Source organism: Lacerta agilis, chromosome 10, assembly GCF_009819535.1.
Source record: "Lacerta agilis isolate rLacAgi1 chromosome 10, rLacAgi1.pri, whole genome shotgun sequence".
Classification (NCBI taxonomy): Eukaryota; Metazoa; Chordata; class Lepidosauria; order Squamata; family Lacertidae; genus Lacerta; species Lacerta agilis.
In genome coordinates, this window is record NC_046321.1 from 56,523,911 (window position 1) to 56,540,563 (window position 16,653).

The 16,653-nt window shown below is 42.2% G+C and overlaps 1 protein-coding gene across 1 annotated transcript in view; it reads right to left on the reverse strand.

Moving 5' to 3' along the window:
• Positions 1-9,939: 9,939 nt before the first annotated feature.
• The window catches only part of LOC117054565 (metabotropic glutamate receptor 8-like), a 103,269-nt gene continuing 96,555 nt past the window's right edge, over positions 9,940-16,653 (reverse strand). Inside the window, exons 2-3 of the mRNA XM_033163523.1 lie at positions 11,191-11,407; positions 9,940-9,965 (exon numbers count right to left, since the gene is read on the reverse strand). Coding sequence (XP_033019414.1) covers positions 9,940-9,965; positions 11,191-11,407 — 243 coding nt within the window. The remainder of the gene's footprint in view (positions 9,966-11,190; positions 11,408-16,653) is intronic.

Below are 16,653 nucleotides of genomic sequence, written 5' to 3' on the forward strand. Positions count from 1 at the left end.
TCAACGGAATAAAAGTGGGAAGGCATTGCTATAAAGTCAGGGCATATGCTGATGACGTGATAATAACAACAGAATCACCATTAAAGAGCATCCCCAAAGCATTGGAAAGAATGAAAGAATTTGGTAAATGTTCAGGCTTCAAATTAAATAAAGAAAAATCGAAATTATTGATAAAAAATATGGGAGAGAAAGAGAAAGATGAATTGGAAAAGGTCACGGGAATAAGAATAGAGAATAAGGTAAAGTATTTAGGTCTATGGATAACGAACAAAAATACGAATTTATTTAAAGACAATTATATCAAGAAATGGAGAGAAATCAAACAAAATTTAGGGAAGTGGGATAAACTAAAATTATCTCTATTAGGTAGGATATCCATGATTAAAATGATGGTTCTTCCCAAAATTTTATTTCTCTTTCAAACAGCACCAATCATAATTGGAACAAAATACTTGAAGGAATGCCAAAAAGACCTTGCAAATTTCATCTGGCAAGGGAAAAAAGCTCGAATTAAATTTGAAATGATGATAAGCCCTAAAGAGATAGGAGGGTTCGCGGTCCCAGATCTGAAAACTTATTATGAAGCAGCAGGCTGGAGCTGGTTAAAAGAATGGATAAATCTAAAAAATAATGAGATCTTAGAATTAGAAGGTTGGGACAAGATCTATGGGTGGCACGGGTACCTAATGTACGGGAAATTACAGGTTAACAAAAGATTTACAAATCACTTAGTAAGAAAGGTCTTACTGGAGATTTGGGAAAGAACAAAAGACAAAATTATAGGCAAAACACCATGGTGGGTATCCCCAGTTGAAGCAACCTCAACACTTAGAAATGACGCAAGGAAATCATGGCCAACATACAAAGAACTAGTGGTAGAAATGAAAGAAAGTCCAACATTAAAACAATATGAAAATTTAAAAGAGAACGGAATGAGTTGGCTTGAATATTTTCAATTAAAGGCGACTTTTGAGAAGGATTTAAAAAACAGAGGGTTTGAAAATAAATCAGGGAAACTAGAGGAATTTCTACAGAGTAAGCAAAAAACATTAGCAAAAATATACAAAATATTAATCAATACCCAATTAGATCAAGAAAGTAAAGGGGAAAACATACTAAAGTGGGAAAGAGACTTTGGCTATGAAATCGAACATAATAAATGGAAGAGGTTCTGGACAAGGGATATTCTTTTTACAGCGTCTTATCAATTAAAAGAAAATTTTATGAAATTACACCACAGATGGTACATGTCACCGGATAGGATTGCAAAAATAAACAAATCAGAGAATGACAAGTGCTGGAGATGTAAAAATATGACCGGGACACTGTTCCATATGTGGTGGACGTGTCCCGCAATTAAAAAATATTGGAATATGATTCATGAAGAAATTAAAAAAGAAATTAAAAAAATAATAAAAACAGCACATAGTAAGAAAGCAGAATCATACTTATTAGGAATAGTTAATGGGGAAATACCCAAAGAGAAAGTGGATTTTTTCCTGTACGCGACAACCGCGGCGAGAACATTAATAGCCCAACATTGGAAGGATAACTACATCCCAACCAAGAAAGAGTGGCTGAGTAAGTTAGCGGAATATCTGGAATCGGCAAAGCTGACCAATATAATAAAACAAAAGCCAAAAAAGGTAATTCAAGACCAATGGAATTGTTTTAATGAATATTTGAATAAACAAGGATCTAGAGAAAGGTTTTGGTTATGTTTAGAATAGCATTTAAGTGGATTTATGGTAACTTTGATGTTAAAGGGAAGAATGGCAAAAATGTTCAGATAGTGTAGGCAGTGAAATGCAGCAATGGAAGTTGATTATTGTAACTTTAACAATAATTTACTTTTCTTTTTCTTTCTCTTTTCTGCTTTTCTTTCTTTCTTTCTTTCTTTGGCCTCTTACTTTTTTCTTTCTCTGTATTTTCCTCTTTCCTTCTTTTCCTTTATTGTTTGTAATGTAAACTGTTTTTTTTTATTGTGTGTAATGTGTATTTGTAAAACTTGTAAAAATTTGTAAACCATTTGGAAATAAAATAAAGATTTTCTATTTTTAAAAAAACAAAAAAATTAAAAAAAAAGACGCCCAACCTTTCTCCGCCTCTGGCCACATCTCTCAGTCTCCTCTTTCCCAGGCTAAGCATACCCAGCTCCTTCAACTATTCCTCATAAGGCTTGGTTTCCAGACCCTTTGTCATATTGGGAATTACTGACACAGGCTGCATCCACTGTCAGGATATTATTACAAGCCGAGCTGCAAAAGCTGCAGCAGCGAGGCCAGCATGACTGTGTCTGTTTTTATCCTGTGGGAAAGCTACCAGTTCTACCAGCTTTCTCACACACGTGATGTTTTTGTACTGTACTATTGTCTTTTACTTTCGTTTCTGGCTCAGAGATGCTGGACACCCTAATGCACAGCTCTGACTTACTGAGCTTGCAAGCAGAGACATACTCTGCATTTTATCTGCAATAAAGTAGTTTTTAGCCTTAATGGCTTGTGTGTGTTCTTCACTCTGGGGAACAATCGCATATTATCAATGTGCCCCTGGACTCGAGTAGCCAGGAGGGCACACAGGCTTCGTCCCTACCTGGGGGTCAGTCTCACAACTTGCCCCCGCGGGACGTTTCATAACATTTAAAGCACAAACACACACCACAAGAATCCTGATAACTGCAGTTTACCTGTCCCAGGGCTGCAACTGTCAGGATCCTAAACAAACTACAGTAATATATAGTGCTCACTTTAAATTTTATCAATTTTTTATTTAATATAATGCACATACCTATTGACTTGGGGGGGGGATGCACACATCAAAACTGTTTACAAAAAGAATTCAGCAATGAAAATAAACAGAAGCAAAGATAAGCCCCTAACCAGATTACAGAACATGTCAGCATTCTATATATCCGAATGTGCTCACCTGAACTGAAATGTTTTTAGCAGGTACCAAGAAGAGTAAGGTAAATGTGCTGGTCTGCTGTCAATAGGCAGTGAGTTCCAAAATGTGGTGCTTGCTGCCGCACCAAAAGTATCAATTCCTTACAAATGTGGAACGAGTACAGTCGTAACTTGGAAGTCGAATGGAATCCGTTCCGGAAGTCTGTTCGACTTCCAAAACATTCAGAAACCAAGGCAGTGAAGGAATTTCCGATGGTGCAACAGAACGTGTTCCCTCTCCTATACCTCTCTTTGCCCTGGGTCCTCCCCATATCTGGTCCGGAGGATTAGGGAAGACTTTGGAACAGATTTAGGGGGTGTCAAGGGGACACACTGGCAGAGGAGAAGGAGGGAAAGTTGTGTTGGGTAGACCAAAGCCTCTGCACTGAAAGAACAAGTGTGTTGAATATTGAATTTAAAAATTAAATTACCAGCTTAAAATAATGAAAAATTGGACAGTCCTAGCTACATCAACAGATTCTGCTGGCACAACAGCATTCATTGACTTGCTTTGTGACAGTGTAAGTAATAGTTTAACTTCAAATTCAAGCACAACAAATTCATTTACAACAGGGGGTAGCAAGGTAAATTGGTACCCGGGGGCAAAAAAAAAATGTCACCCCCCCAGAGGCGTAGGAAGGTCAGGTGGTACCCGGTGCGGAAAAATTCTTGTCACCCCTCCCCATTGATCCCCCCCTGCAAAAGTGGTTTTACGTTATTTCATATTTTCTTACAGAGGAATAATAACAAATAATAACAAAAAAACCTTTTATTTATATCCCGCCCTCCCCGGCTGAAGTCGGGCTCAGGGTGGCTAACATCAGATACACTCACCTCACAGTGTTTGTTGTGGGGGAGGAAGGGAAAAGGAGAATGTTAGCCACTTTGAGACTCCTTCGGGTAGTGATAAAGCGGGGTATCAAATCCAAACTCCTCCTCCTCCTCTTCCAGCACTCAACAGTTAGGTAATGGTGGTTCATGATGGGAAGAACCTGGTGGAATTGCCTCTTCCGAGAATCGCTAAGGTCTAGGATCTGTAGCACCCATGGATCGGAGTACATTGGATGTGTGAGACCTTGGACCATGAAGTGCTTCACTGGACATGAGTTTTGGCTGGGTATACTTGAGGGCACAAGGAGAAGGGGATGACAGAGGACGACATGGTTGGACAGTGTTCTTGAAGCTACCAACATGAGTCTGACCAAACTACGGGAGGCAGAGGAAGACAGGAATGCCTGGCGTGCTCTGGTCCATGGGGTCACGATGAGTCAGACATGACTAAATGACTAAACAACAACAACTTTACCTGAGATTTCCCTGCTATTCTAGCTTAAGCAACAAATAATCTCTAGGAGACTTGACCATGGTTTATTGCACCAGTAGTGCTGATTTTTTTAAAAAATGTTTTTATGGTTATTGCTGTTTTTCCCTTTGTTCCCCCTGTGAATGATACCATAGCGTAATAAAGTGAATGAATGGTGTGGCTGGGGAGAGGGTGTGGCTAGGGGACAGTCCCAAGAGTCAGATGGAAAGACATTCATCCTGCAGGCTTCAATTTCCTCACTCCTGTTCTAAATGCAGGTCGGGGTGGGGGGAGGAATGCCTGAAGGACAACGTGTTGAGCGTGAGATCTGGACTGGCTCGTCGTAACTGCAGAATAACCCCTTTCTCAAACAACTCTAAACTTTCCAAACCACGGAACAATTACACACGCACACCCCACTCAACCCCTTCCCACTGACAGATGATTCGGTTTCTTCGTATTATGAGCAGAGAGTAAGCGAGAGTTCAGAAGGTGCTAAATGTTTCCCCTCCATAATAAGCCACAGCGTTCTGCCTTGTCGTTTTTTATTCTCTCCCTTAACTGCCTGTCAAAAGAGGCAGCTACTTCCCATCAAGACTCGTGTTGATGCTTCACTGGCCACTAGCAGGGATAAAACCTGTCCTCCAGCATTCCACACATCCCATTAAGGGGACGGATTGGATTTTGTAATAAGAATGTTGCAATAACCGAACCAAGCAAAAAAAAAAGCCGGCACCCTAGAGAGACTTTGTTTAATCATTCTCCGCTGCCAGACTTTGAGAAATGAAAGGCCAGCCGCTGCTCTTTTCCCTGCTTGCGGCTCAGGCTCTCTGGCTGTCACTTCCTTGGGACACATGATGCTCAAACGAGGCACAAAAAAATATATATATGAGAAAGATTAGGGAGAAGGAAGCCTCAATTTACCAACAAACATTTTGATAAACCGGGGAAAGGGGGGAAATGCTGAAAAAGGAGCAGGGCCGGCAACCCAAGTGAGAGCTTGGTAAAAATGCCATTCGTCTTCAGGGATGTCTTGATCATGGCAACTCTTCCTTGTTCCCTTCATGTCAGTGGAAGAGAGATGGTCCTGATGTTGCAGATTGCTGCACGCTGAATCTTCCTCCTTTGGCAAGAGCCGTTGTGTGTGTTTCTGTGTGTAATTTCCCCCCCATAATGTAAGTTACTTTTGTTACTCAACCATTACATTCCAATTCAACAAAACTACTGTATTGACTTCCCAGCTCACCCAAAATCGATGTTTATAACTCAAATTACATACAATTGTGTTTTATGGTTCCGCCTTATCTAATTCCATCCTCTCTAACAAGTCTCTTGATATACTCTGCTGTTTTCTTACACTTCAAACCCCGCTGTAGTCTTCGCTTATGGGAAATAACTTTTTATATGGGCTAGAAAGGGTTTCCAGTCTTCTTTAAAAGATTCTAAATTTGTATCTTTTGTCAGTGCCATCCATTTCGCCATCTCTGCATATTCCAAGATTTTCACCAACCATTCTTCCTTTGAGGGTGTTCTCGCCTCCTTCCATTTCTGAGCATAGAGAATCTTTGCCGTTGTAGTCACATATATAAATACCGTTGAGGCATTCTTTGGGATTTCGCTGTATAGCAACCCCAGGAAGAAGTATTCTGGCCTCTTGGGAAAAGTCACTTACTTTTTATTCTTAATTTCATTAATGCTGATGGGCCCTGCTGCCCATTTTTACCCCCCACCCACTGGCCTGGCCCTCCAAGCATCACCAGAAAGCTCAGTCTAGTTCAGGGGTGAGGATCCTTTCTCACACCGAGGGCCACATTCCCATCTGAACAACCTTCTGAGGGCCACATGCCAGAGATGGGTGGGGCCAGAGGCAAAAGTGGGTGGAACAACCAATTTATATAAAAAAACATTCTTTGTACAGTACTGCGTAGTTTCTACACACACTCCTCCCAACCGTCTATCCAGAGAAGCAGGAACCATTATCAGAGTTCAAGGAGACATACCAGACAGGCAAAAAATGCCTAGGATGAGAAGCAATGTGCTCTATGTGGGGCTACCTTTGAAGGTGACTCAGAAACTACAACTAATCCAGAATGTGGCAGCTAGACTGGTGACTAGGAGCAGCCACCGGGACAACATAACATCAATCCCAAAGGATCTACACTGGCCCCCAGTATGTTTCCAAGCACAATTCAAAGTGATAGTGCTGACCTTAAAGCCCTAAACGGCCTTGGCCCAGTATAACTGAAGGAGCATCTCCATCCCCATCATTCAGCCTGGACACTGAGGTCCAGTGCCAAGGGCCTTCTGGCAGTTCCCTCCCTGCGAGAAGTGAAGTTACAGGGAACCAGGCAGAGGGCCTTCTCAGTAGTGGCACCCACCCTGTGGAACAGCCTCCTATCATATGTCCAGGAAATAAACAACTGTTTGTCTTTTAGAGGACACCTGATGTCAGCCCTGTTCGGGGAATTTTTTAGTGCTTGGTGTTGTATTGTGTTTTTCATATTTTGTTGGGAGCTGTCCAGAGTGCCTGGGGCAACCATATCAGAAAGGATTATTATTATTATTATTATTATTATTATTATTATTATTATTAGAGTTCTGAGGAGAGGAAATGTGGCCTGGGGAGAGGCCTAACACTCCACACCCCTGTTTTATTACAACTTCACATTTGGGCATTTTTAGAATCAGTACTTTCTCACTTCCGTTTGCCACCACTGTCTCAGGAAATATTAATATTCAGCTCAGATGTGTACTACATGTGATCTTTGCAGATGCCTAATATAAACCTGTGACATGTTATTGTGGTACTGCGTTGACCTTTTCATTATGCTGCGTTTCAGCCGACAGTCCTTTCCTTTTTCTCTTCCGCATAGTTAAGGAAGTGACAAGGAGAAAGGACAGTCAAATGCATTTGCAAAATGTTTAAAGGCTCGGATTATCATAACCTAAAGCAATACGGAATTTATTCATCTTTTACTAAGAGCTGGGTTTTTCCTTTAAGTCACCAGACCAGTCCTTCAAACAGTTCCCATTCTGTTCATCAGCAAGCTGTTAAATACCTGGAAGATCCCAAAATCTTTCCAAAAATTGCATAGTGTTAAAGTAGGGGTGAGGAACCTGTTTTAGCCTTAGCTCTGTCTTCCTTAGTAGGCAACTATCTGGAGCCTGTTGGGAAGAGGGGAAGGAGCAAAAAAAAAAAAAAGTGACTTTTGCCCTTGCACTGTAGCATTCCAGCCTTGCAAATGCCAGGTGTTTCTTTCTACATGCAGATAAATGCCTTTCCATCCTCTACCCAGAAATCATCAAAGGACACGTTGCAACCAGGCAAAAGCATGCACAGATGTCATTGGCTCAGAGATGGAAAGAAGATAAAGTCCCGACCAGAGAAGAATGGCAGATCAAGTTGATGGAATATGCCGAAATGGCCAAAAGGACCGGGAAAATCAGAAATCAGGAAGACCAAAATTTCAATAAGGAATGGGGAAAATTTATAACTTATCTTAAAGACCACTGTAAACAGTCAAAATCGTTAGTAGGATTGGAATATCATTTGTAGTTTAATGGTGAATTTTGCACACAATGGAGAGGGAAGAGATTTGGATTATCATAAAAGATGCAGGATGTTATGTACTGAGTTGAATAGGATCCAAAATGCAGCAGTCTGATTGGTCCTAGAACAACAGGATCCAGAATGCAGCAGTCTGGTTGGTCCGCAGGAGCCACCCAATCCAGCTCCAGGGCCCATTGTGTAAATAGTGTATATAAAGCAGACGTTTTGGGGAAACTCCCATTCCTCAGTACTATGAGCTGAATAAAGAGCATGAAATTTACACTTGACTCCAAGTATATTTCACAGGAAGAAATGATTAAAAATAGGACCCACAAAGGGGAGGAAGGTAAGTCCAGGGGATTCCTTGGAATCTTGTTTTTATGTTGTAAGATGGATAATGTGACTGTGGAATTTTGATTTGAAAAACCAAATAAATAAAATTTAAATAAATATATAAGCAAGTGAGAAAGGCGAAGGTAGAGTAAAGCCAGGGATGGGTGTACCTGATAGAGAAGGTGCTGCCTGGACAAAAGCCTGAGAGCCTGACCATAGAGTCCAGAGAGAGCTAAAGTTTCCAACCCTTGCTTTTAAAAAGCACACTTTTCCAATAAATATCCCGAGGAACGTCTGCATTAGTTGAGAGTATGCTAAGAATTGTGATGAGAGAACTGTGTTCTTAAATCTGCGTATGAAGAGGAATACAAGTGACTGGGCAATTGAGATCTCTGAGACACCACTTTTCCAGCTGCCGAACCACACTTCGGCTGACCTCGACTCCTGTTTCCTTTGCTCATGGCAACTTCAGTGATGCAGAGGCACCAACCAACCAACACCAACATTGCAGGGTGGTGGCAAGGTCTGAGCTGTGTGGGTGCAACCATGGGATCAGTGGATTGGCTCCACCAGTGCACTCGCATGGCCACAAGTTTGTTGCTCCCACACCACACCAGAAACGCCACAGTCTAGAGGGCAGCTTTGCACTCCTGCTACAAAACAACCAGCTGCTCTTGGTCACCTTTGTTGGACACGATTATCCAACATTTGCAGTCAGTCAGGTGACTGATACAGAACCTACTCAAATTGACAGGTGGACATATCATTTTCAAGCATACGCAGCATAGATATGATCGGTTCCTGGTGAGTCTGATATGGACCGTTTCAAGCATGTTCCACAGTCTACCTATTTGTGCTTGTATGCATTGAGCATAACCTATGGTTAGCTTTCGTGTAGAACTCTAATTCAAAATGTAGTATAACGTATTTTTCCATGTATAAGATGCCTCCATGTATAAGATGCCCCCTACTTTTGGGGACCCCAAATGTAGAAAATGGGCATCCATGTATAAGACTCCCCCAGATTTTTAACCTTATTTTAAAGTTGTTTTTTTTTAAAAAAAAAAACCTAGTCTTATACACGGAAAAGTACAGTAAGTCTCTGAGCATTCATAGATTCCCACCCCACCCATCTCTGCACCCCGCCCACCTCTTTCCCCCTTTTCTTCCTAATGTCTCAACAAAGGTAACTGATTTGTAAAAATGTTACATGGAAAAAAATATGAGAGAGACATTACACATACCTTTGTAAATCAAGAAAACCTTTAATAAAAAATATTTTTTTAAAAAAAAATGCATAGTCAGGATTACTCAAGGAGAAACACACTTAATTTCATCCAGTACTTCATCCGAATGAAATTGTTTCTATACAACTTTAAGACATACTGCCACCATAAGAACCATGATGGTATAGTTAATGGATAGTGGAGTTGGGCTAGGAGGTTGGGCTTCAAATGTCCACTCACCCATAAAGGTCACTAGGTAACCTTGGCCTCTGGGCTTTCTCAAATTGGTCCACCTCACAAGGGATCTCCAACACATGTCACCCTGAAGCAATTGGAAAAAGGGCAACTTGCCCAAGACTTCCCCCACCCAGTCAGGGGTGGCCCGTCCCATATTGGTATCTGAGGCAAAACAGGAAGGTGCCACCCTTCTCCACACACACACTGCCTAATTTACTTGAGTTACACAGTAGCAGCTTCCAGTGAGATCTTGCAAAACCATGCCAGAAGCAGTGATGGCAGCAGGGGTGTGTGGGGCACCCACGGGGACACTGCCCCATAGGATTCCACCACCCGAAGCAGGATGCTTCACTCCACCTCATAGGCCCTAGGTACTGCGGGTGGGAAAGTAGCAAGTATGTTGAGTGATTCTCTGTAGTGAGAGTTTCACAGAGAATAGGTTGCAAGAGTGACACTGAGCAAATTAAACTTCACGGCAGCATATTTCAGGATGCCGCAACCACCACACCCACCATTCCCTGTTCTCTTTCATCATTTAATGGAGACATTAAAAAATCCATTGTTCTTCAAGAAGACCCAATTTCCCAGACAAAAAGGAACAACTCTAATGAGCACAAGGTAAAGATCAAAGAGATGGCGGAAGCAGGGGGCGCCTCATGCTAATGACTTAAGAACTAGGGTATGTTAGGAGTTAGTCACGTAAGGGGGAAATGGATGGAGAATATTAAGAACTTCATAAAATGCCATGGAACAGGTATACCAACTGTAGAGCTTAAACAACTAAAACTCTTGATTATCACACAATGCATATTTTTCTTCCTCTCCTTGATGTGTGGTATTGCCCAAATAGTGTTTGAGGTACCATTTGCATTGAAAGGCAGGCTCACAGTGTGTGCTGAATGCGAGGCCTGCAAGGTGGTTGGGTGTAAGTTTTGCCACCTTATGGGATCTGCAGCCCACTGAAAGCTCAAGTTCAGAATCCAGAACACAACAAAATATAGTCAACATGTCATATATCCTCGAGAACACTACATTCTTACACCCACTCTCTGGTATAAAGGTACGTAATGGCCCTGTCTCATTGCACACTGAAGCAACAGGAGGAACATACACAGTCTACGTCAAGGCTGAGGAACCTGCGGTCCTTCAGGTTTTGTTGGACTACAGGTCCCATCATCCTTGACCACTGCCTGGGTTGATGAGAATTGGAGTCCAACAGAGAAATCGGAGACACCACAGCATCCTCATCTCTGCTGTATATCACTTGTTAACCATCAAAGATTTAACTACCACTGCTACCTTCCAAACCAGGCCTAGGAATTAGCTTGCCTTTTTTGATAGCCACTTTTAAATTACCTGGGTTCCTGGTCAAAACATTTCCTTCCTAACTGGTCACAAAAATGTCACACTGAGAGACAAATGAGAAACAAAACCAGCCACCACATGCACAGCTTCCCTCAAAAGGTATCTGCAGAGGCTAATTATTCCTTGCAGGTCTAAGCAGGCAGAACCAAGCTCAACAGTTTACCAACTTGTCAGCTCTAAACACATTTTTAAAAAACAACAAACAAACAAACAAACAAACTGATGTCCACTTACCAATTTCCCTCGAGATCTGTGTAAATGCTTCGACTCCGCTCTCTCCGTAGTTCCCCTCTGAAGCCAGCGTCGAAACATAGTTCCATCCAAGTGCTGTCACAATATCAACCATGGCTTGGGCTTGATAAGAGTCAGGTGGCACCACCCGAGAGAAAAAGTCATACCTGGTGTTATCACTTAACTCTGGTGCTGTAGATGCATAGCTGATTTGAGGTATCTGCAGGGGGAGGAACAGAACAAAGGTAGTTTTTACATCTCTGAAGCATAAATTTAAAACCAAGTGTGATCTCCAACGTAAGTCATCCACAAAGGAAGTGCCTTGATTTCAACAGGTCTACTCAGGGTATCACTGCCTTGTCATGGTGAAAAGGCTTGAATAACTCCAAGAAGCTATGAGCTATGCTGTGCAGGGTCACCCAAGATGGACAGGTCATAGCCAAGAGTTTAGACTAAATGTGATCCACCTGGAGAAGGAACTGGCAACCCACTCCAGTATTTTGCCATGAAAACTCCATGGACATAAAATAGGAGAAACTTTGAGAAGAAAGTGAGAGTTTCCAAGGAATGCTCTGGTTCATGGGGTCACAGAGAGCTGAACTCGACTAAGATGACTAAACAACAAACAACTCAGGGTATAAGGTAAAGATAAAAGATCCCTGGATGGTTAAGTCCAGTCAGACTTCATTATGGGGTGTGGCACCCAGCTCCTGTCAACCGAGCAGTTCGAAAGCATACCAATGTAAGTAGATAAATAGGTACCACTGCAGCAGGCGTTTCTGTGCACTCTGGCACTCATCACGGTGTCCTGTTGTGCCAGAAGCAGTTTAGGCATGCTGGCCACATGACCTATATTGTTCCCAAAGGGAATGACTAAGTACATTTCAAGAAGGGTTTTTTTTTGTCAATAATGTGTGCTGTCGGTAATGTTACTAAATAAAAATTACGACTTAAAAATTATGACTTTCGCTCGGAGCTGTAAATTTTATGAGTTTATCTTGACAGTAACAGTCCTATAGCCCCCTGCAAAATATTCCAGTGCATTAATCATGAACCTAAGGCAATCGAGGGACCCATGAAAGTATAACTGAGCACTGTCCAAACTGAGCCGTGTCCATAAATGAAATACAACAAACCTATATATGGTTCTTGATTTCTGGACCCCATAGCGCACAACAGGGCTGGGGCACGTCTGACCTGGCAGCTGATTTACAAAGCCCTCCCCCCCCCAACCCCCCCCCACATCCACCTACCCGACCCCGATATCACATGGGAAGTCAGGTGAAATGCAGGTAAAAGTTGTGACTACCATCACTTTGAGGTTTGTTTGTATTTAAACTACTTTCAAAAGGCAAAGCCCAGTCATCTGATCAGATGATTGGCAGGTGGGAAGCCTCATACAAATGTAAAGGTTGACATTCATGAGGGGAGGAGATCTGGCCCCACCCTAGTACAGAACCTGAAAAACCAGAAACCAGAGGCTAATATGCTACTAAACCCAAAGAGTTTGTAATATTTTTCGCGCATTCACATTTGTTCACTACCAAGGGAAGGCAATAAAGTTTCTCCCATTGGCTAGAAAGGAAACACCCATTCCAAACAGGCCAGGTGCGCAATTGCCCTAACACCTCCATAAGGCCTACTTAACTGTGTCACAACAAGGGAAAATAATAGGAGCAGAAATAAACTTTAGTAAGTCTGTTAGTCCCATACCTGCCATTGACATTGCATGACCTTAATCAAATCTTTCCTTTAGTGACTCATTTGTTTTCTATGCCATTCTATGGTCTAGTTTGCTGTGTCAGCTGTTGTTGGGAGATGATTGTGAAGGGCGTCAGGAGTCCACATTAAAAATATATATAGGATGCCCTCAAAGACCCGAACCCACATTAAAAGCATGGGATGGGAATCCATCATTAAGGATAAGTCATTTTAGGCTATCTCCTTAAGCCACAAATAACGATTCCTCCAGTTCAAACATTGGTTTATTACTTTATAGATTGATTACTTTATAGTTGACATTTTTAGTCTTTCTTCCGAATGTGGCATTTTTCCAAAGGAAGCAAAATTGTCCCCTAAATGCTAATTTCTGTCACGCTGGTCATGTCATCCTGCAGTTCCTTGGGGGATGCCGCTATCTGGAACGCTAGCCTGGTGACAATGGTCACGGCATCCATAGAAGCTTTTCCCTGTAGTTTTCATAATGGTTTTCCTTGTTACAGAGGATGAGGCTCGGATGAATGGTTCCCTATTCATTCAGACTCTGACTTGACTAGGAACAACAGGTCCACGCAGAGCCCCGCAAATAGGACTGAATCAGGTGCCTTATAGGGCCAATAATGTCCTATGCATATTCATTAACCCGTACGTCAAATGTTTTAAAACTGCCATCAAATGTCCTTGCCCTTGTAAGAAGCTGTTGCAGGTGAGGGCCTATGAGCAACATCATCGGTGAGGTGTTTCTAGGATTAAGGTGAAACCGTGAAGTCCCCTTGTTATTTTTGCCAATAGATGCTGCATGCTGTTTAAGTATTCCTAGCAAACTACAGTTCCCAAGATACATTGGAAGGAAGACATATTTGTTAAAGTGGTCATAGAGATCATTTAATTGTAGAGTTAGGGTCTGAGGATCATCTAGTCCATGGGTAGGCAAACAAAGGCCCGGGGGCTGGATCCGGCCCAATCGCCTTCTAAATCTGGCCCACGGATGGTCCAGGAATCAGCGTGTTTTTACATGAGTAGAATGTGTCCTTTTATTTAAAATGCATCTCTGGGTTATTTGTGGGGCCTGCCTGGTGTTTTTACATGAGTAGAATGTGTGTTTTTATTTAAATTTTATTTGTGGGGCATAGGAATTGGTTCATTTTTTCCCCAAAATATAGTCCAGCCCCCCACAAGGTCTGAAGGACAGTGGTCCGGCCCCCTGTTGGAAAAGTTTGCTGACCCCTGATTCTAATCCAACCACCTGCAATGCAGGAATATGCAGCTGTCCCATACCCTGATTGAACCTTCAACCTTGGCATTATCAGCACCATACTCTAACCAACTGAGCTATCTAGGCCGATATATGAGTGCTTTTAATGTATGGCATGAATGTGACCTTATATTCCTTATGATAGTGAAACCGAACCCAAAACATAGACAGAAAATAAGAGTGGCCCGGAAACAGATTGGATTAAAAATAATAATGCATGGATACAGATTCAAAGTGAATCTTGGGGCTGTGTACACCCTGAGTATAATATAACACAGGCATTAAATGCACATAGAGGTGAGTAGATGGCCTGATAGACCGTCCCCTATGTGCACTTGGCATAATGTCAATAAAAGCCTAGGCTTGCACAAATTGTGGATTCGTGAGCTCTTTCAATTGGGACCCTGCCTGTTCAAAAGTTGTCTGAACATTCATGGACAGAACCTATATGTGCAAGCTACTTGCACATATCTTTTCCGACTTCACACCAAACATAACATCAGCCGCAAGCAAAACCTATTTGTTCGGAAGAACATCTGAATAGTGTCCATCTCCTTATAAAATATAAACCTAACCAATGTGAAATCTGATAGCAATGAACTATCGGGGGAAGGGAGGGGGAAATAACCAAAAGAAAACAATACAACATTGTGCGCGTGTAAGATCAAAAGAGTTACTCTCCCTATTTTGTTACAGTTTTCTTCATTATTTTAGCAATTAATTGGATTGGAGTCTCTCAAGGAAACGCTTGGAGTGAAGGGCCTGAGGGAATGACAAAATAGCAATTTCTCCAGTTTTCAAAAAAGGGAGGGAGGGAGGGAGGGAGGGAGGGAGGGAGGGAGGGAGGGAGAGAGAGAGAGAGAGAGAGAGAGAGAGAGAGAGAGAGAGAGAGAGAGATTTCTAGAGAAATGGGAAATAAGTACAAAAGGAGATCTTGCATCTGAAATTATGCCATAACGATGCTGCTCAACTCAGATCTCCTGTAAGGTGCCATTCTAAGAGAATGAGGGAGGCATTCATGATGAGGTCTGGCACCTACTGTATTTTTCTAGAAAAATAGCACTGCTTATTAGATGGGTATGCTGTTCCACAGAGCACTAAATGAGTGCACCCAGAACAAGCAGCAGTGGGCGAGTGTTGAGGGTCATAGAATGACTTTTCTTATCTCTGCAGCTACAATCTTCTGGGTGACATGGACACAGTTAGGCAGTTGAATGTGCCTGTTTCCTCCATCTGTTTTCCCTCCCACCCTCTCTGCATGGCCCCGGATGTTGGCAACCCATGCTATGCCACCGGTTGCAGGGGCAAGCCTAAAATCACCCTTGAGCATAGCTGTCAGCTTTTCCCCTTTTTAAAGGGAAAATCCCTTATTTCGAATAGGATTCCTCGCAAGAAAAGGGAAAAGTTGACAGCTATGCCCTTGAGCACTTAGTGATTAGAGATAATGCACTTACTTGGCAGTGCTGGTAAAAAAATAAAGAAAGAAACCCTGACTGCTGGTCTTTCTCTATCAATATCAGTGCCTCCTCACCCAGAATGAGAGGAACAATAAAATCCTCAAGGCTTTCACACTCAGAGAGCTGCATCATCCAGTGCCGCATCCTCCAAAATGAGAGGCACGCCACAATCCTCAAGGCTTTCACACTCAGAGAGCAGGAAAAGCATATTGCTTCTTTCACTGACTGGCTAAAGGGAGACCTCTCTTGCATGCAGCTGCCTCTAAAAGAAGTGAAACTGATCTCTTGGCACTATCAGCAACACCTGCACCAGTTTCCCACCAAGGAGGGAGCCAAACACCCACCAATTTATTGGGAATCTTTTGTAGATGCTACTGTTTCCTCAGCCAGAGTCTGTAATCATCTATGTGTCACAGTCTCCAAATGCCATCGTTTGGATGACATCCCCTATCCTGTAACATGGGACAATAAATTAGGAGGGTTTTTTTAAGGGAGACAATTAATGCTCTATCCCAGTCTCTTTGCATACTTATCAGTTGGCACAAATACAGAGGAATCCTAAAGCAAAGCCTTCATAAGATTAAAAGAAGAACCTTTTTGGATCAGGGCAAAGACCCATCTTGTTGAGCATCCTATTCTCACAGTGCTCAAGCAGATTCTTATGGGAAGTCTGAAGACCTGAGTGCAACAGCAGGAGATAGATTATTTATTACCAGTAGGTGTCATAGAAAACCCTCACCTAACATTGCCAACAGGGAATTGGACTGACTGGTTTATACTTTCACTTTGGGTGGGAATGTCCATCAGTGTGGGTGTCCCAGAATACGGTTGCCAATTATGGCCAAGAATTGCCTCTGATTAGACTGTCTGTAAAAGGTAAAAGTGTATCTGAAGAAGTGTGCATGCACACGAAAGCTCATACCAAGAACTTTTTTTTTTTTAATAGAGAATTTATTGGTTTTTCAATACAAAGAACAATATAACACATACGGCTACACAACACATCAAACACAAACCCCACCATCAAAGCACAAC